The sequence below is a fragment of the Myodes glareolus genome, chromosome 14, assembly GCF_982192425.1.
Source record: "Myodes glareolus chromosome 14, mMyoGla1.1, whole genome shotgun sequence".
Taxonomy (NCBI): domain Eukaryota; kingdom Metazoa; phylum Chordata; class Mammalia; order Rodentia; family Cricetidae; genus Myodes; species Myodes glareolus.
Window position 1 is genome coordinate 5,342,380 of NC_142039.1, and position 22,048 is coordinate 5,364,427.

The 22,048-nt window shown below is 36.8% G+C and overlaps 2 protein-coding genes across 13 annotated transcripts in view; one reads left to right on the forward strand and one right to left on the reverse strand.

The window, feature by feature from the left end:
- Abi1 (abl interactor 1) overlaps positions 1–15,147 on the forward strand; it is an 83,924-nt gene extending 68,777 nt beyond the window's left edge. For 2 of the 12 annotated variants that reach the window (XM_085698983.2, XM_085698985.2), the window contains 4 exons: positions 1,222–1,398; positions 4,574–4,660; positions 8,758–8,943; positions 12,379–15,147. In XM_085698983.2, the coding sequence (XP_085555109.1) occupies positions 1,222–1,398; positions 4,574–4,660; positions 8,758–8,943; positions 12,379–12,554 (626 nt within the window). In that variant the 3' untranslated portion in view covers positions 12,555–15,147. The remainder of the gene's footprint in view (positions 1–1,221; positions 1,399–4,573; positions 4,661–8,757; positions 8,944–12,378) is intronic. The other 10 variants (XM_085698984.2, XM_085698986.2, XM_085698987.2 and 7 more) reach the window with 5 other exon arrangements.
- Positions 14,177–22,048, reverse strand: part of Pdss1 (decaprenyl diphosphate synthase subunit 1) — a 37,401-nt gene continuing 29,529 nt past the window's right edge. The window contains exons 10-11 of the mRNA XM_085698999.2: positions 18,545–18,625; positions 14,177–14,626 (exon numbers count right to left, since the gene is read on the reverse strand). Coding sequence (XP_085555125.1) covers positions 14,486–14,626; positions 18,545–18,625 — 222 coding nt within the window. The 3' untranslated portion in view covers positions 14,177–14,485. The remainder of the gene's footprint in view (positions 14,627–18,544; positions 18,626–22,048) is intronic.

Consider the following 22,048-nt stretch of genomic DNA (forward strand, 5'->3'; position numbering starts at 1 on the left):
GAACTTGTGTATTAATGCACCTCACAGCTATGTCCCTTTGGATTCAAACACAGTCATTTTATAGGTGTAAACCACTCCAAGCACAGCTTTTCGGGGTCCTCCAATTTTTAATTTTTAAGTGTGGATTCAAAGGCAAAATCATTTGTAAACCATTTACTCAGAGCATTGACTTTAGAGCAGCAGGACCAGGCAGGATCGGCAGGGAGGGATTTGGTAGAAATTTCAGTTCTTAGAACCTATTCTAGACCTACTTAGTTAAAAACTCTGAAGATGGGACCCAGAAATCTATGTTACAACAAGCCTTTCAAGGGGAGATTTTCATCAGCACTGAGGCTTAAGAACAGTTGTCCTAGAGAAATTCAGGAACTATATTTAGCAGTGTTCATTCATAGAAGTAATATTTTTTAGTAGTGCTAAGAATAGCACCAATGTAAATATTTAGTGACAGTGTTTGTTAGCATTTGTTATAAAAATCAGAAAAATATCCTTAACTGACAGTTTAAATTTTATTACTTAACGTGGGTTATTTATCCAGATATAACTTTGAATCAAATTCTGAAACTGTTGCTTATGGAAAAGAGGTCGTTTATGAAGCAGTTATGAAGGACCCATAAATAACAACTTTTATCTCAGACTATCTGTGGTACTGATTTTGTTGGAGAAAGTTTACATATAAAACTCTATATAGTTGTTCTTTGTTTCCTTGGACGATTGATTCTTGAATATTCCCACCTTCAGTAGATAAAAAATCTTTAGGTATTTTAAGTTCCTTATTAAAAAAAATGGTCACGGTACCTTCAGATAACTTACACATATATGCCTTATTATGTTTAAAGTTATCTCTAGGTTACTCATCATACCAGTATAATGTAAGTGGTGTGAACAGTTGTCACTATGCATTGTTTAGGGAGCACTCTGAAATGCACATGCAGATTACATGGAGTATTGGCGAAAGAAACAGCATTTGGGATTGTGCTTACTGCACAATTAACAAAGGGTTAAATCATAATGCTCCACGTCCTTTTGTAACTCTCCGTTCACACTGGCTGTTCCCCTTATTTATACACTTTGGAAGTAGAGCTAATTTGATTTTCATCTTCCTTTTTCTTTGTTTTGTGCTGTGGGCTTTATAAGGTAATAAGAACCCCATCCTGCCCCTTTGTTCTGCTACTTTGGGTGTTTATGATGCTTTGTTGGTTGCCTTTAACTAATGCTTTTCAGCAGCCCCTGGCTCAGCTCCTGGGTCCCAGTATGGCACAATGACCAGGCAGATTTCTCGGCACAACTCTACCACTTCTTCGACATCTTCTGGTGGATATAGACGAACTCCCTCTGTGACTGCCCAATTCTCTGCTCAGCCTCATGTTAATGGAGGGCCACTTTATTCTCAAAATTCAAGTAAGCTTGTGTTTTGCAGGCATACAGCAATAGTACAGCTCCTTTTGAAGGAGATTATTTGAACTGGAATTCTTAACTGTGATAGACAACAATTTAAGCCGTGCTGTTTCATGTTTATTTTTGCTTTTGAATGCTAATCCTTGAATAACCATCTTAAAAGCAGCTACTACTCACTTATTATCCAAGGTTCGCTTGAATATATTTAATCTAGCCAAATTCACCAAATGCTTTAATGTGCTATTAGTATTATTACAATATAATTTGAACTAGAGAACAAAACAGTCTGAAATTTTATGGGCATGATTTTGATGGTTCAATAGTGATATAAAGACACCAACATAGTCAAAGATTATTTTTTAAAAAAATAACAAAAAGAAATTGCTGACTATCACTTCTAAGGTCGTGGACTTTTTGTGAAATGCTTTCAATTGAAAACATTTACAATGCCTGCTTACTTTCTCTTTCTAAATAACTCAAATAGGTGGGGAGGATTTTCTTTTCATTTTCTTCTGTTCACTTCAAATTGCACATCCCAATACTAATTACAGCCAGTGTTTAAAATCTTACAGGGTTAGAAAATAGACATAGAATTAGAAAGAAAATGTTTGAATATCCGAGGATAGTTATTGAGTTCACTTTCCATGTTAAGATGCTAAATCCAAAAGGAAACAATTTGAAATAAGTCTGTTGTCCAATATTTATTTTTGTCATAAAGATGATGGGTATGGACTGACAGGTTTTTCTATGGCAGCTTTTTTCCACTTTAGAATTTAGAACTGAATGTTCTATAAAAAGAATGACAATCACTCTGCATTTACATGGGGATTTTCTTGGTTCTTTTTATTTATATTTGTGTTGTGTGTGTGTTTATGCATTCATTCATTCACTTATTTATTTATTTTCGACACAAGGCGTTGCTTTGTAGTCCTAGCTGGCCTGGTGCTGCTTAACTTTTACTGGCCTTGAACTTATCCCCCCCCCCCCCCCCCCCCCGTTTGTTAGGGTAACAGGTGAGCACCACCATGTTTATCTTAAATAGACACTCTCCATTTTTTTGTTAAAATTTTTGAGTTTCAGAGTGATTGAGTTACAGCAAATCAAAAGGTACTTTGTCACAAATGCCTGTATTCAAAGAGGCATATAAAGCCCCAGGTTTATACAGCCTTTTTCCAGACTAGAATTTTTATTCAGGCTACTAAGAGATATTAAACTCTTAGCTGATATTTACTTAGTTTACTGGGTTTTGAATGGTAGCTTAGTGTCTAAATAGATAACAAATCAATCATTTATCACAATAGGTGTTTTTTTTTTTTGCTTTTTTTTTTTTTTGAGACAGACTGTCTGAGAACTCACTGTGTAGAGCAGGCTGACCCTGAATTCAGAGGTCTACCTCTGTTCCCTAATGCCTGGGATCTAAGGTGTGCGCCATCATGATGGATTAGTTGTTCATCCCACTAGTTTCATGAACCTTCTTTCCATGTTCTGCTTTTTTAGATCCCATCTTTATGTTCGTTACCTTCCCACACACGCACACTTGTCTTTTAATTTGCTCTGCAAATAGGGTTTTTATTTTATCAGTCCACACTTGTCTAATTGGACTCATGAATATCTGTGTTCTTTTTGAAACTGGAAGGCAAACTTAGCTTCAGGTGTTAAGTGTGTTTTGTTTTATCCAGCTGTCTTCAGTATGAACTGCTGGTGTAGTTTTACTGGCGTGTGGCTGTGTTAGTGTTGTGATGTGCACATTTTTCTGTGTGTAGATGTGCTGGTGATGAACATCTTCAGAACACATTTCATCTTTCTTCTCCCACTACTAACAAGCATGCCTAGCCACTAAAGGGTTTTTTGAAATATTATTTGGCTAAGGGGAGACTTTTAGTTGTTTCTGTTTGTTTTAAAATCAGTACCCTTTAACCCTTTAACAAGTCTTTTCTGTAACACTGAAAGACTAGTTTCTGTTAGTGAGCTGAATGCTGTTTTTAGATTTGTATGACTTTTTGCAGATATTGTACTAATTTTGAACTTGGAACCTCTCACATTTTTACGCTTATCAAAAAATTTATATCCTGCATTAGATGAAAATTATTTTGATAAAATGATCTTGGGAACCAATGATGTTCTTTCCCTTGGTTAATGTAACATCACTTACTGGTGACCACTACTAAGGCAGATGTTTCCATTTAAGCCAGGTGACTTTTTCTGAGTCATCTTTAGCAGTTACTGTCTTGTTAAAGTGAGACAAAGTAGGAAACATGAGTCTTTGCTTCAGTTTGTGTCACTTGTTCACACATTTGTTAGCCAAATGACATTTAATATCAGTTTACTATAAAGTATCTCCTGAAGAAGGTAACACGTTTCCAACTAGCCAGGGTCTCACTTGAAATTAATATAATGCAAATAATTGTACATTTTGACTGATTAGAGAGAGATTAAGTTTCCTTTTTCAGTGTCCATTAAAAAGACCATCTTTGATAACTTCCCCTGAGAAACTGAATAACAAGGTACATGGAACATTCTTGTTCCTTAGTAAATTTAGGGCTGATTTCTTACAAATAAAGCTGCCAATTTAAAAAGTAACAAAAATCTTATTTTGTAAGCAAAAGTGTTTTCCCATAAAGGCATGTAAATTTAGATATGTTAGAATCTTCTTTATAGGGAACTTGTGACTGATAGATTGATTTATTGATGTATTTATACAGGTAATCAACTGCTGTTACGCACTTAATTTGGTTTAAGATTTGCAACATTACCTTAAAGCTAGACAAATGTGTTAGTATACAGAGTTACAGCAAAACAGATTTCTGAAAGGCTTTGTGACATATTTTAGAAGTGTTTCTTTAAAATTTAAAAAACATTGTGCTAAAATAAATGTTATATAGTAAATTAAAAAGTTCCCCCAATAATGTAATGCTAGGTTAAAAGTAAGTGTATTTGTTACTTTATGCTCTTACCCATGTGAGTGAGCCAGCTTAGCTCTAGATTCTGTGGGGGAAAAAAAAACTTGAAGAAGGCAGCAGGGTTTGTTTGTTTGTTTTTGTTTTGTTTGTTTTCATTTGCAGACTGTTCTTGGCATACTTATTTATGTTTGTGGTCCTTGTAACTGACTTCTGCTTTTTGTTTGTTTTCTTTTCTTTCTGTATCTGTTTTATTCCCCCATACTGTGTCTTGCCGCCAGTTTCTATTGCCCCACCTCCTCCCCCTATGCCTCAGTTGACTCCACAGATACCTCTCACAGGCTTCGTGGCCAGGGTGCAGGAAAACAGTAAGTCTGGAAACACAGCTGTCAGATTAGAGGCTGTCTTCTCTAGCATGCATGGCTGATGGTCACCTTTTTCCTTCTTCCTGAGAAGCTAATCTTACCTTGAAGAATAGGTACAGATGTGCGGTGCTGACACTGAAGAGCACGGCTGCCGCTCTTTCCTCGTGTGTGCATGGTTACTGACCCATAGCAATTTAAGGTGATCTGAGACATAAGATCCATTACTTGCATATTTTCAAGCAAAGCGTATTGAAATACAGGAATGCAAATCCCTAATAGTTATTTGGAGAATTAGAAAACCTTTTGCAGCTGGATATGGTGGTGCATGCCTGTAATCCTAAATCTTTAGGAGGCTGAGGTAGGAGATCTTCATGTGTTGGAATATACTGTGGGTTATATAGTAAGACCCTGTCTTAAAAAAATAAAGAAGCCAAAACAACAACATCTGTACTCCTAACAGAACTGTCCATGTATCAGGAAATTGAGGCAGGGCCTGTACCTCCTCCTGTAGTAACACAGTGTTTAGAAAAGGACTAGTGGATCAGTAGGAAAGGCCTTGTCATCAAGCTTGGTGATCTGAACTTATTCTACAGAACCCACATGGTAGAAGGAGAGAACCTACTTCTCTAAGTTCTCTGATTTCCAGACATACACAAAACAAATGTGGAAAAAAATAGAGAATGATTATAGATTCTGATCTTTATGAAGCTTCATTATTAAGAATGAGTCTTGGAGTCTAGAAAGATGGTTCAGTGGTTAAGAGCACTTGTTGCTCTCGCAGAGGACCCAGGTTCAGTTCCCAGCACCCACACAGCAGCTTACAACTATCTCACTCCACTTCTGGAGGACGTGCTGCTGTGGGCTCTGCGCTTGTGTGATGCACATACGTACATGATAGGCAAAACACTCATATATAAAAAATTATTTTGAAAAACTAACCTCCAAGAATAAGTGAGGCATATGCATGTTGTCTGTCTGAGGGACTGACAAGGATGGTGGAGTCTGCCTCATGCCCTGGCCAACAAGTGACCTGTGCTGGCCTGTGAGCTCGTATGCCAAATAGAAACCTGTCTGTTTTCTTAACGTTTTATCTTAGGTTCAATAACTTGCATTAGATATTTATAGCGTGTATATTAATCTAGGTAGACTGTATCATTGCTCATTACCTTTGAGGTTACAGAAAATTCTGCATGCCCAGAGTGAAGATTGTTTGGCAAATAGAAACTACACTTGCTGAATTATTCAGTGTCAAACATTGAAATTAAGATAGTATTTAGATCTAATTTACTTTATTTGGGATCTTCCAAAAAATAAATTTCAGAATTGTTTGAGTAATGAGCAACCTTCTTGAGCAGCTCATCTTTCAGGAGAGTGCATTTGTTGCAAATTCTATGTCAGCTTTTGCTGACTCTTAATTTGCTTCTCTCATTCACTCCCTTCCACCATCTTTATTCAGCATTACATGCTAGGCTCTGGAAAGGATACAAACAGTTTAAGTCAAAGTCTCTTCCTTCATGTGACATATAAGGGGCTTATTGAAAATGTAAATTTAGAATTTTGAAATTTCTGAGTGCCTTCTTAATAACTTGAGTTTGAAAACTGTGTGTTCAGATATTTAAAATTAAGTGAATCTAGGTGTTTAAAAATAAGTGTTAAGCGTAACTTACTATTCACTGCTGCTTCTTTCCCCATTTTTTATGCTCTTGGCAATTGTATCCAGGATCTTGTCCATGCTAGGTCAGTTGTTTTAACAATGGATTGCATTCTTGTTTGCTGGGTTCTGGAATGGCTCTCCTGTGTCGCTCAGGCTGGCCTTGCAGTAGAGTTCTTCTGCCCCAACTCCTAAGTAGTGTGATGGCGGGTGTGTTCATCATGCCCAGTGATAGCAGAAACTAAATCCATCAGAGATTGAAAGTGCTAGATGATCTTTTTATATTGCTCCATTATGAAGAATTGCTAGGAAATAATTTTAGTAGCCATTGAACTTCTTGGGTCTAGAGATCATTGACTAATTGATAATTGAAAAGAACAGAAATCCAGTATTCATATGCATTATTGCCAAAGAGATTCACAACTATTTTTGTTCTTTTTAATAAACACATGATGTTGTTCTCATACCACTGATATTACAAATTTATTCCTATTTTGTACCTGCACTTTAAGTATTCTATGAAGCGCAAATATTTTATGTGTTTTTGAAATACCTCTGGTGCTTAGAGGAAATGACAATAAAGGCATGTAGTGCTTAATCTAATCTGGCTTAAGATATGAGCCCCTAATGACTAATGCCTTTCATTATTAACATCAGAAAGCCTTTTAGAGCAAATAGGAATAGTGGTAGGTAAAGCATTAGGGCAGAAAGTTGAACTGACCAGACTTTTTCCATAAGTCAATATATATACTTGACTTATATATGACAGTTGAGTGGTAATCTTCAATTACTGTGTTGTAAAAGTAAGAGTGACAGCAGTTTAGGGAATCCAACAGATTCCTACATACATGAAGCCAAAAGATATGTGCTGTGGTTATTTGATGTCAGGATGGGTTCATAACTCTTCTCTTCCTCCACACCAGAAAGCTTTATGGAAGGTGTAGGTACAGGCAGAATCATGCATGTGGTGGACAGCAGCCCTGCTGTAGACTTGGTAGATTGCTCTCAGTGAGCATCATCACATAGAATTGATTTTTTTTTATTATCTTTTTCGTTTCAAGAATAAAAGTAGAAATCACAGAATTTAACTAGTAATGAAGTAGGGCTGTTCTTTGCTGCTTTAAAACTTGGGGGATATTTTCAACATACCCTGTCAGGAAGAATAACCTTTAAAACGTACATCAGTTATATAATAATGTTTTCCTTCCTCCCTTCTCTCTCATTCATTCTTTAAAAACAAAACAAAACAAAACAAATCAAGAGCCTCTTTGTGGAGCTATGGATGGCATAGAATTAGCTGTGTAGACCAGGCTGGCCTTGCACTCACAGAGATCAACCAGTTTCTATTTCCCAAGTGCTGGGATTAAGACATGCACCACCTTGCCTGATTTTCCCCCTCTCCTAAACTTTTAAAGGAATTTGTGGAGTAGAGATTTGAGCATTAGTTGTGTTAGCTTTGAATTTCTAATACTAGAAGATTGGTGGCCCAGTAAGTACAATTCTAGTCCCACACACCATGTCACTGTTAATACCCTAGATTTTTTGAAGCATGTGTACACACATACCCTAGCCACCTAGAATCTGAAGTGTGATTCATTTTTATTGTTTGTTTATTTTTGTTTCTTTTAAAATTACTACATCTTCAACATTTTATGTTTAAATCTGAATTGTGTTTAAGTTAGAAAATTGGATCTTTAGGATCTGATCTCATCTCATGATTGTTTTATTAGTCATGATGCAGAATCTTAATTTTCTTTCTGCATTAAATTTTGACTCTGAATATAACATTCCTTTAAACATTGCAGTTTTCTAGTTGGAAATTATTTTTTGTTGTTTTTGTTAAAATTTAAATAGAAAACAAACAAACAAAACCTTACACAAAGATGCAAACCTGAGACTCCAAATTTGACTTTTCTTTCTATTAAAGCAATATAAATAATAAATAAATAAAAAATATGTCCACTTGAGATGTAGTTTCTAGGGTACTAAGCTATTAAAAGCCAAAATTAATATATGTAGTAAAAATAAAAATTAATATATATAGTAATTTTATATATTAATTTTTTTGTAGTTAAAACGATCAAACCTCTAATGTAAGATATTTAGCGATATTCCAAATGACAGGGTTCATTAGGCTAGTAGGCCTAGTGGGGCATTTGTTTTGACCTCAGTCTTAAGGAAAATTCTTTACTCCTGTATTTCTTATGAAAGTAGATATTGTATCCTAACCTCTTGCATTCATTAATTTGTAGTACTTTTTATGCTTAATTTAGTTCATTTTATTATTGCAAAATTATGCTTAAAAGCAGTATGAACTTTAACACACCAAGCTTTTATTTCTAATCACTGCATGTTTTATATAGTGCATGCTATCTGAGTTAGACTTTTGTTAAATTCTGTTCATTTAAATTTTTTCACCTAGATTAATTACTTGTTTGAATCCTTTTAGTTGCTGATAGCCCAACTCCACCACCACCCCCTCCGCCGGATGATATTCCCATGTTTGATGACTCTCCACCTCCTCCACCGCCTCCTCCGGTGGACTATGAAGATGAGGAAGCTGCAGTAGTTCAGTACAGTGACCCGTATGCAGATGGGGATCCTGCATGGGCTCCCAAGAACTATATTGAGAAAGGTGAGGTACTGCTACGATGGACTGATTTGAAGTCAATAATGCAATTACAGAGTTTATTGCTGTCAAAAAAATCCAGTGTTTTTTATCTGTCTTACCAGTCAAGATGGTACTGCATATGCCTTGTGTTCTCCAGCAGTATGCAAAGGATTCTTTGTTTTCAATTTAAATTCTTAGATTTCTTTTTTTTTTTTAAACAAGATTTCTTTATTGAATCTTTGGAAATTTCACATCATGCATCCAGTTCCACTCACCTCCCAGTCCCTTCATATTCTTCCCTCTTACCCTGAAGCAGTCGTCCAAACAAAAATTAAAAAACAACAAAACAAGCAAGCAAACCAAAACAAAAGAAAAAATAGAACAACAAAAGCAACCTCTTCTATCTTCCATCTTTCCTGCCTCTCCAACACCTCTTCATTTGTCCTGGTGGCATTGGAACCACAGTGTGTCACACAGTGTACCCTTTTGACCAAATAACTTTACTTGTAAATGTTCATTGCAGGGAGTCACTGGTCTGGTTCAGTGCTCCTGGTACACCGTCATCACTGGATCCTCACTGGAACATCTCTGGGATATCCCAAGGCTGCTCCAAGTCTGGGAGATCCTGGGGTTATCGTTCCACAGGACCAGTTCCTTCATGAGCTCCAGCAGGTCCTAGAGGTTAGGGTGGATGCTAGTGTGGGCCATCCCCAGGCCCACAGTGGTAGTTGAGCTGGTCATTCCAGGCCACTGGGACTGTTAGATGTACCTTTTCAAATTGTATGCTTCTGACTTCAGATTGACTTGACTGTTTGTGTTTTGTAGATCAGTTAAGGCACAAAACTGAGCTAAATGACTTTAGACATTCCCTCTGTCCCCACTTTTTCCCTTGTTTCCCCCCCCCCCCTTTTTTTTTATTCAAGGCCAGGTATAGTTTAGATTTTGCTGGCTCTACTGATTCAACTGTTTTGCAGCTCAAAGTCAGGAGTTATTATATACGTGAGGAGATGTAGTTCAAAGTTGGGTGTTAATATGTATGTGAGTAGATGTAGGTGTGTTCAGTAAAATTTTATTTACAAAAATTGGCAGTGGGATGCTAGAGAGATGACTTAGAGTTTGGAGCATTTCTTGCTTTTGCAGAATACCCAGGTTCAGTTCCCAGCACTCACATGGTGGCTCACACCCATCTATAACTCCAGTTCCAGGAGATTTGATGCCTTCTGACTCCTAGCACCAAGCACACATGTGGTACACATTCAGATATGCAAACAAAACCACTCATACACAGAAAATAAGATTTAAATCTAAAAAAATGGTGATGGGTTAGATTTGCCAGTGGGCTATTATTGTTGACTTCTAGTGTAAATCAAATTTACATTTAGCAGCTTAAGCTAGGAATGATTGTATATATTTGAATCACAGCACCCAGGAAGCAGAGACAGGAGGATCATTATAAGTTTGACAACAGCCTCATCTGCATAGTGATTATCTCATTCTTCTGCCATGGGCAAGGGAAAGATTTAGTAGGATTATTGTCATAGTTAGAATTTATGTTGTTGTGGTAAAACAGCACGACTGAAATCAATTTGGGGAGGAAAGGGTTTGGCCGAAACCTGGAAGCCATGGCTTACTTCTCTAGTTTGGTCAGCCTGCTTTCTTATTGCATCCTGGACCTCCTGCCCAGGAGTAGCACTGCCCACCATGGGCTGTGGTTACCCACATGCACCACAAACTTTACAGGCCAATCTTATGGAGGCATTTTCTCAATTAAGAGTCTCTCTTCCCAGATATGTTCTAATGTGTACAAATTAACATAGAGCAGCAAGTACACATATTTTTAAAGTTGTAATAGCCACTTTTGTGAAAATTGTTTAATTTGGACCAACAGTTTATGACATAACTTCTTGTTCTTATTGCTAACTCAAATTTAACCTAATGTATACTGATGTGATCCTATTCTCTGCATTAAACTATTAAATTTAAAAAGATTTAAATTCCAGATAGCTTTACAGTACTTCATATAGATCTTGATTAGATCCAGGAGAATAGACATCAACATCAGGTTATCATGAGTGGTTAAGTAGCGCTAAGAGAAATTATGAGGAAGTATATACATTGAGATAAGACTGTTACAGAGCAAACCTCAAAAACTGTGGCTCACTACCTTTCTGAGCCATTTGCATAGGAGAATTTTAGAGCATGGAATGGTTATCGTTTTGCTCAAAGACTTGACCATTTCAGGCATTTGTCAGCCAGTTTAAAGTCAATCTGTAGCACTGAGTCTCACCTCCTGTGACTCTAGAAACAAGAGTATTACCAAAGATTATGAGAAGGGGTTTTCTTAATTAGTAATTATTAACCCCTTGCAAATCACTTGATCCTTTTAGCTTGTTATTTAGCCAGAGTTAACTTTTGATAGTATTTTATTTTTAAGCCTTTATATACTATTGAGATCATAATCAGCATACTGTGATTTTGCTGTAGAACTAAAACAGAAGGAACTGGGCTTGTTGGATCTCCTCAGTATTTTGTAAGGAGAAAAGACTGCCTCACTTAAAATGATGGCTCCATCAGTACTTTCCCTATTTCACTAATTTAGAGTTTCTTAAGGGCAAAAAAATAAGCATCATATACGCTCATAAAATTCCTTATTGTTAAGAAAAAAGACTGCTATGAATATATGAAGTAAATAAATCACGTAAGTTATAAATTTACTATTCATATATAGTAGAAAATTACATGTAATTTTAGAATTATGTTATATAATGGATTTAAGGAAGTATTTAATTAACAAAACAATAGTATAGAAAGTAATACATAAGTTGTTTGACCGTTCTATGACATCTGAAAAGGATACTTTAACTAGAAAGGAAGAGTATTTTGAACTTGTATCACACTTTCTGGGTTTTTCCCTTACTTTTCCATCTTTAAAATTAAATTTTAAAGTGACTTTTTTTTTTAAAAAAAAAAACCTGAATGTATCCCTATCAATTAGCATAGAATTTTGAATAAATAGACTTGCCTCACAATAAGTAGATTTGTTAATGTGTGGTATGGTCAAAATAGGTATGGTACTTTGCTTAGATACTCCATGGATATTTGTCTGAATGAATAGAAATAAACCCTAAATTCAACGCATGCATCTGTGGGAGTGCAGGCCTCTAATCCTAGGTCTTGGAATGTTGAGGCAGTGAGACTAGCCTAAGCTAAATAGTGAGATCTTATCTCAGAAAAGCAAAACTAACCCACCCAAATTCCAAGGTTTTAAAATTGTGACTTCATTTATTTTATTGGGAAGGTGCACATGGCAGTTTGTGTGTGAGGGTCAGAGGACAGCTAGCAGTCAGCTCTCTTCTGTCATGTACTTGCTTTTCCTGCACTACATAGATTTGTATTGCATTTAAAAATTGAAGTAGCTGTTGGAGACAGTACTCTCATGTCGTCCTTTTTTCTCCACAGTTGTTGCAATATATGATTATACAAAAGACAAGGATGATGAGCTGTCCTTTAAAGAGGGTGCAATCATCTACGTCATAAAGAAGAATGATGATGGCTGGTTTGAAGGAGTTTGCAATCGAGTGACTGGACTCTTTCCTGGGAACTATGTTGAATCGATCATGCACTATACTGATTAGGTTTTTCTTTTCTTTTTTTTTTCTTCTCATGTAGGTTATTACTCCGTCATACTGTGGGACTGTATGGTTAACAGAATTGTTTTAATGTTTAAAATGTGCCCATATTTTCAGGACAATGTTTTATTGGTATATTTGGATGTCTACCTGTAAGCATACATTTTAGAGGCAGTTCACATATTGCTGAACAGCAGTTTATACCAGAGACTGCCTGTAATTGATTATTCATATGTGCTCACACCTTGATAACTTTATGACCAGCCTAAACGTTCTGGGGATGTGGGTTATCATGTTTAACAAATCATGGTTCAGAATGCACCATTTCATGTTTCAGTGCAGCATGGTCACTAACATTATGTCAGACTAATAGGAAAATCAGAAAACTTAAATGCTGGTGCTGGTCATACTTTTGATTTAAATTCTCATTTTTTAAGAATACCGTGTTTAAAGCATGCATAAAATTTTATGTATTGAAAGATACTTAACAATTCAAGATGCTTCCAATTTGTGTAACATTTATCTGGAGTACTCATATTTGAGTCTCTAAGTTCTTCATGTGAAATGAAAGATTATCTGTAATGTTGTAATTTGTATCTAAGTTTTTTAATGAGTGAAATTTGCATTATAAATTTTTCCATTCATAAATACATAAGTGAACCAAAGGATTTTGTCCTTTCCTTTACTGGTTTGCTTTAAACATGTGTGCTTGTGCGTATGCATGCACACATAATCCCAACACAAAAGATTTATTGCAGAATTATGGTCCTATTTTCTCAGTGTATTAGCTTGGAAACATTTTTAGTTTGATCTTAATGTGTCCGAACAGCATGATGTGACAGATTTGCAGATTTTGGAGCTAAAACATTTTGTCAAAGTAAGCACATCATTCTGTAGGTAAAAATCCGAAGGGATGCTATACTATTCCTGTGGTTTTGATGGAAATGAATTTACACTGATTCAATGAAAGGAAAATCTCTTACGTGTTGTAAAAGCGAATGCAATTAATTTGTGGATAGGCATATGTAATCCATTACACGGCACTAGCAGCATACAATTGGAAAAGAAAGTAGGCCATGTATTACTCTGTAAACAGGTAATAGGCAGGTTTGTATTGTAACTGAAATGCAACACATGCACTTTGTGTGTCTCCTTGATTTAAGGGAAGGTGAGAGGGATATTAGGGATATTTCTCTTGTATAGAACTCTGTACTGCTTAGGATATTACAGTAGATCACAAAAGTGTGGGTTTCTATGTATTGAGGATTACAGACTTATGACAGCATAGTAAATGGTGAGAGCAGTACAAAATATTTCTGAAAATTAAAGACCATTGTTTCTACCAAATCATTCAACTATTTCATATATATTTTATTTACCTTTGTTGTTTTTAAAGTATGTCATTAGTGATCAGATAGCTATATTATGCCTTTTCTTTTTGAAGCAGAATGTTTTCTTAATTTGTAAATAACCTGTTGTCTAAATTTTATCTACAGTCTTTTATAATAAACTATGCTCCTCTATGAAAAAAGTTGGATATTGTTAAAACATAACTAATGTGGATTTAAATTTAAGTACAGACTTCAAAATTCTCTGACCTTTAATCTTATGAAACAAAGACAAACCACTTGAATTTTAACGTTGATTATTTATTTGTGTAAATGGCTTTCCATGTGGGCATTAACAGTGTAAACAGTGCCACACATAACCATCAGGATACCTCGATTAGACTTTATAGGACTATAGTGACACTGGTTTAATTACATTTAAAAAGTTTTCTGAAAAACTTTGCCAATAAAAAAAAATTGCCCATCAATAAGGTTGAAATTATTTCCTAAAGTGATTTTTGGTTATCTGCACGTGCAGCAAATAGTGTTTCACAAAATTCATTAGGCACGGTCTGGTAAAATAGCTGCCGGAAAGAACAGAAAAGTTTGTCATTTATCTCTTGTGAGCACACTTTCTGAAAGCTGGATGAGGGCATCCCTTTCTGTGGATGGTCTAAGTTTCCTGATCTCTCTCACTGCTTCATGGCAGTACCGCTGGGCGAGGTAGGTTGTCTGCTGCACGCCATCACTCTACAGGAGACAACAAAACAGAGACCACTGATCAGCTCCAGGAATGCTGCCACAGTAGATGAAACACAGTTTGAGATTAGATGAGCTGTACAGTTGATAATCATACTGTGTCCTGATGTTCTCTTTCTAGCAGGTGGCTGCTTCTATGTACTTTACTTTACATCCCTTTTCATAGGGAACATGCTTTAGTTTGGTCAGCACACACAGAAGTCAACTCTGTCAAGCAGCCAGCCAGTTTCTGTTACCTTTACTGAAGCATTAGAAGTTTTTCAGAGTTCTCTCTATATAAAAGACTTCCCCATTTTAAACGCAAACCCAAAGGGTTTGTGATGAAAATGCCTTTCATATTGGAAATGACAGCTCATCCCCAGCGTTTCCTAATCTAATCATGGCATAACTGTCTTCAGTTGGTCTGTGGATTACCTTTACTATCATGGAGGATTAACTTCTGAATTCCTTTTGTATGAGGACACCATTGCTCATGTCCTCTCTGTGCCATTAAAGATAGTTACATTCTGGAACCACGTTTCTAATGTTTTTTTCTAGATGCCGGACATTAATAAAACATTTTTCCCTCTGTGGAATTAAGTTGTATAATAAAGCACTTCCTTTCCATGGTTCTCTTATAGTTTTGGTTGGGAGCCTAGCCTTTAGTGGCTGAGCCATCTCTCCAGCCCTTCTCCATGGCTCTCAATCACCGTTACTTAGAATATAATATTCCTAGTATTAGTGGCTGAAAAGCTTTGCTCAAAACAAGAGTTTAGTTTTCTGTGCCACCTTGCAAAGCAGCATACTTTCTCTTGCTTGATGTTTAAACACATATACCTGCACAAATAACCTACTTCAAAGGGTATGTGAGAAACCACTTTATTTTCTTTTTGAGACAGTTATTTCATTATGTACCTCTGGCTGGCCTAGAGCGTACTAATAGATCAGGCTGGCCTCAGACTCACAGAAATCCATCTGCCTTTGCCTTCCAAGTCCTAGGATTAAAGGTATGCACTTTTATTCTCTATGTGTGACTTCATCTTAGCTAAAGATATAGCGAATGATTTAGCTTAGTAGAGAACTCCAGGTTTAAAATGTTTGGCTTTCCCATACTAACACTTTGTTCTTATTGATCCCTCCCTCATGCTGTTGCACCTAATCACCATTTCTAACTGGTCCTCTTTCTCAGTGTTACTCTTTTCTGCTTTTATGTAAACATTCTATTGACTCTTCCTCCTTTTTTCCTTTCCCTCCTCTTATGATCTATACATGTACAAATTTAAATATGGTCTGTTTATCAGAAATTATTTGTTTGAGACTGACTTATTTTGCCTAACATAATGATCTCTAGTTCTGTCCATTTTCCTGCAAATATCATAATTTTATTTTTAAATATTTTTTAAAAATTATGTGTATGCCTATTTATGGGTATGCCATGTAGACTAGAAGTTGTCTCAGCTCCTGGAGCTGGAGTCATAGGAAGCCGAGCTACCAGGCATAGGAGCTATGAAGCAAATATACGGTAGTTCTCTGCTGACTCCCACAGTGGCCACACGAGTTTCTATTCCCACGAGCAGTAAATAAGGGTTCCCTTTCCCTGCATCCTCATCAGCCTTTATCATTACTTGTGTTCTTGATAATAGCCATTCTGATGGTGGCTAAGATGGAGTCTCAGTTTCAACATGCATTTCCCTAATTGTTAAGAATGTCAAACACATTTCCATATCCTTACTGGCCATTTGTATTTCTTTTGAAAATCATCTGTTTAGTTCATTAGCCTACTTAGTAAATGCTTAAATTAGCACTCAGTTTTTACAGTTCTTTATATATTTTGGGTATTAAATTTATAGTGTATATAGCTGTCAGTTTTTTTTTTCTATTGTGTATGCTGTCTGTTGATCTTGCAGAAGCTTTTATATATAATCCCATTTGCCAGTTGTTGGAATTATTTTCCGTTCTATTTGAGTCAAATAATGGGCTGGAAATGAGATGCTCAGTGGTAGAGCACTTGCTAACGTGCAAAGCTCTGTTTAGTATCTAGCACCAGGGAAGGTTTTTTTAAAGTCTTGTTTTAAGAATTCATTATCCTTATAGATTTTCCTATTTGAGTTTTCAGTGTCTTTTCTATTCACATTGTCTTCTGCTCAGCTTTAATCAACTCTTTAGTAATCCTGAGTTGTCCACACATACTTTATTATAAGAACTACAATTATTTTCCCTCTTCAGTCTCACTCTTCACCCAAGACCTTGATTAGCTTTTTATAACCATGTTTTTGGACACACTTGAGCATGTACATGTACACAGATTTGTCTTCATTCTCTAAACAGTATCAGTTGCATTTTATATTACAATTAGCTATTATAAACAATCCCAAAATGGTTTAAAGTATAAAGCGATATTCTAACATTTGATACAAGTAGCTTTAAACACTCATGCATCTTTGATATCCAAGGAGTAGTTCTGTAACCCTCAAGGGTACCAAAAAATGGCTGCACTATTTCTAAGGCCAGAGCCCCTCTGTTGGATACTAGATTTGAGCGTTTTATAGCATTGTCAAGCACTCACTAAAACACTGGAAGTATAATCACCTTAGAATTTTTAATGTGTTATACTTGTTATTAATACTTGTTTGCTTACTGTATTCCATGTATATAACCTGTAGCCTCCAGATAACTATGAATTTGGAAACTGATCATTCTTTACAAAAACATTCCATATATGTGTTCAGTGTATGGGTGTGGGCATGCACATGATAGGGCACATGTAGACGAAGAGGAAAACTTGCAAGAGTTTTCTCCGTCCATCATATGGGTCCCTCGTGTCATCGGGCTTGCAGCAAGTACCTTTATCCACTGGCACTGGAAATATTTATCTCATTGGCTCTGGAAATTATTTAAAAAAAAAATAAAACCTTGGGTATCTGTGAGAAAGTGCTGAAGATATGCAGCAATATGTTTAAAATAAGCCTCTAAGTCCTTGAACAGAGTAAATGGTTCTCCCTTTGAAAGAAAAACCTTTGTGAATGTATAGTTCACTATGTTGATTTCAAATTGTGTTCAATGACCCACTTAACCTTTAGTAGAAAAGGCTACTGTAACTGTCTAGTTATAGGAAAGAAGCTTTGGATAGGACTGGGGCCGGCCCCAGACAGAGTACAGTAATGATACTCATGGACACATCAAAGCTTATTCTAGCCTAGCAGGTCTCATTGGCCTTGCCTGCATTGAAGTATCACTGAACAATTTAAGGAGAAATTATATTAATTGAGTTTTCTTCAGTTAATGAGATGGCTCAGTAGGTAAAGGACCTCGCTGCCATGCTTAAGCGAATTCAATTTCTTAGTGCACATGGTGCAAGCTGAGAACCAACTCCTGCAAGTACAGTGCACAGACTGGAATTAATCTAAAAGTAGGTAAGCTGGTTTTTCAGTTGTTGTTATCTGTTTGTTTTTTATGAGCTCCTTTCCTAGTTTTTGTCAAACCAAACAAGGGTTGACCAACTTGGCTCTGTATCTAAATTTTCTTTTTCTAAGTACCAACTGTTGCCTTCTGTATTTTTAAATGGTCTTACCAGTGTGTGTGTGTGTGTGTGTGTGTGTGTGTGTGTGTGTGTGTGTGTGTGTGTGTGTGAAGATGCCGCAGTTAGTAAAGGTGCCTAAGGTGCCTGCTGCCAAACTTGATTGATCCCTGAGACACACATGGTAGGTGGTGCACACCTTTAATCCCAGCACTTGGGAGGCAGAGGCAGGCAGATCTCTGTGAGCTCAAGGCCAGCCTGGTCTACAAAAGCTAGTTCAGGACTGGATCCAATGCTACAAATAACCCCTGTCTTCAGAAACAACAACAACCAAAATAACCACCACTAACAACAAAAATCTCTTACCAATTGCCCTCTGACTTCCACATGCATATGCACAACAGTAGTCTTACCTGTAATACATATTGTCGGGCTCTGTCCACATCCCCTGGCAAGCTGAACCGCCTCATTATCATAGCATTCATTTCTGGGAACTAACCATAAAGAAGGGAAATCTATTTATTGTTCCTGGAGAAATGAAGAATTTTAATACTTGTTTGTAATTATATAGAAAAATTTTAAATGGATACTGGAGATAGCTCAACAGTTAGGAACACTTGGAGAACCTGTATTGGGTGTCAGCCACATGATGCAGCCTACCATCCTCTTGGAACTCCACCTCCATTAAACCTGACACGCTCTTCTGGCCTCCAAGGGCCCCTGCACATATTTGGTGCACATACAGACAAGCAGGCATATACACATCAGACAAAGCCTAATTGTTCTATTCACAGTCCAGTTTTGAGTGCATGTCAGGATTTCAAAGTACTGTACTTTGAGGTTCCCTCGGTTCTGATTCAGTAGGATATGATTTGAAAATGCCTTGTTAATGAATTTCAAGGTGATGTTGCAGGTCTAGGACCACTGCTCTAGGAAGGGGTTAGGAATTACAGACTGTTGACTGCCACTGTAATCATCTGCTTGTATACAGGGCAAATCTGATTATATTGATGTCACGATTACTAGAACTTCCCTGAATTTTTAATGCATAGCAAAGCTGAGATTCACTGGATTAGAGGAGATAGAGGTTATTAGCCAACCAGGTCAGTGTCCTGAATTATAAAATCAGAGGGTTTAGAGGTCAGGTCAGCATAGCAGAGCTTTGGTTTCATCCCTAACACCACAAGAAACAAAAACTCATGAACATGGAGACTTCATAGGGGAGGAAATTGTTTTTTTCTGCTTTTCTAGGTTCCCTGTTTGGTCCAGGAACTAGCTCACTGTGGCATCAAATAGGAGAACATGGTGGAAGTGCCGCAGGGTCTGATGGCTGAAGCGATGCCAGCTCACAACAGGAGAGAACTGACTGCTGCAAAGCCCACTCAGCCAGGGTCTCCCCTGCGTGTAGGTACACAATATGAATTTTTTAAAGGCCTTAACAAAAATGTCTTCTGTCCTCTTAATTTCTTAGCAGTTATTTAGGAGAACGGCTACCATCACTAGGAAAAAGCCAGGACAACACAAACATCACTTCTAGACCCAGGTTCCATGTCCAGGTTCTGCCAGCACCTGGACTTGACCACCCTAGCTTGAAATTCCTTAATTTTTAGCAGCCTGCAGTTCCATGTAATAAGAGGGAGGGTATGCCTGACCCCAGACATCCATGCTTATGGCATTTTCCCTGGCACTGTGCCTAAAGGAGGAAATAAGTTGCCCTGTAACAGTGACCATGGAATCTGCCGAAGAAAAAAATAGGGCTAAACAGAGAAGCCCTAACCAAACAATAAGTGGTATTCTTTCCCTAGAAAGGTATGTATTTGAAAACAAAGTTGTCAACATGTAAAGGCAGCTAAAATGCCTACAGAATTTAAGGAGCCAGCAACTCGTTAGTTCTTAAGTAAGAATTTGCATTAGTCTTTTAAGAATAAAATTTTTTATTTTTTAAATATTTTAAAAATTAGGTCTTTTAAGAATAAAAGCATATTAATGAAAACATATAAAGAAACAAATCAAGAAATCAAGTCAGATAATTCTGGTGGTTAAAAAGTCAAATCCTTAGGCATTTCTTTCAAAAGACTTCACCCCACCTGGCTATTTCTAGGCTATATCCTAAAGCAGATGTTGATGGTGTCTTAGGCATTTAGTATAATTACCCTGTTTTTGGTACACGAGCTTTTCTTTTATTAGTATGAGTTATGTGTGATAAAATATGCTGACGTGTAGTTTCTCTGGTGCTTTTACTGTCACCAAGAAAACAAAATTTTAAAGAAATAAATTGCAGTGAACACCAACAACTACATTCCTTCTTTGAAATAGCATGCAAATTTTAATATGCAAATATCAAACTTCTGGAAGCCTGTCCTTACCACCTCCCCCCATCCCCCTGCATGTGAGGGAGAAGTGAGAAACAGGAAGATGGATCTTGCCCCAGATTCAGTGAGAAAACAATTTTGATGATTGTGTCTTTTGCTTGCTCACACTGTTTTACAGTAGGGAAGCACCTGTGAGTGAGTGTGATGCTAACTCTGAAATCTGCTCATAAAGCTGCAAGGGGGATTGATCAGCACACTAGGATGAGTTGGCCCCAGACCTGGAGAATTCTGACACCAAAGAGTCACCACAATAGCATAAGCCTGAGCATCTGGTGCAGGGGCTGGTGATGGCAGTTGGAAATATGGCTGAGTCTGACATTTAGGTCTAGTGACTTATCAAGTAACAAGCAGATGAAAGGAAAGTTTTTAAAAAGAACTTTTAAACTAATGTAATCTCACCAAAAAAGGGAAAATACTTCTATTTTGTTTCTGAGTATTTCACAAGCATTTTTCATATGTCATTGAAACATAATGTGACTACAGTAGACCTTTGCTTAAGTATAAATAGGAAGGAGCCTGCTACAACATGGAAACACCATACTAAATAAGCAAATACTTAAAAAGAAATGTCTAAGAAAGACCTATACCCTCTGTGTATATTGCAAGTCTATTGGTGGTTACTTGGGGCTAGAGTAAGGAAAATGGGGAGTAGCTACTGATGGGTACAGAGTCTTATGAGGCTGATGGTGCCTGCTATGACTGGAAATCAGGTTCAGTTCCCTAGCATGAGAACTGTAACTCAATAAAATTGTTTTTGTTAAATTTCCTGTATTCAGGATTCCTTTATACAGCAACCTGTCTCAGTGCATTTAATGTGGAGTCCAAGAATCCATTCGCGCTACTTTGCTATTCCAGATGAAATGAAACATGCCTATCTGTTTAGTTATCTAGGGCTTCGTGAATTCACTAAATTATTTACTAATGCTACAGGTGGGCACTCCAGTATACTGCTCAGCCACCTGCTCCCTCACAAAGTACTCAATGTTTTCCTTCTAAAATAATTCACGAAGCGATGACTACAAAAAAACTAGAAAGATAATGTGACGATTAAAAAAAAAACATAGAAACCAGACGATTTTCTCCCATTGTTTTCCAACATGAGGTATCATTGTGTGTTACTCATGTTCCGAAATTTGTGTGATTAAATATTATCTTTAGGGAAGGGCATCAGCAAATCTAAGCAAGAAAGAAAAGGACAAACATTGCTAATCAATTCTTTACTTGTTGGGGCATCACAAACAGCAAAAATAACTGTCAGACATTACTACAACCATACTTCAGAAAATGCGCAAACTCAAATTCATATTCTGAGACAAATCATAAAGTCTGAGACAGCAAATTCAGGTAGATGTTACTGTGTTATTGTCCAAGGCTTCTAAAGAAAAAGGATGGAGACCTGTTTAGGATAAATGGATTTCTTATTTCGGTGTATAATTCCAGTACAGACATCTGCCTCTGGATCTGGTTTGCACTTGTGAATAAGGTCTTTAACAATGTTTTTGGATTTTTTGTTTGTTTGTTTGACAGAATCTCCTGTGGCCCAGT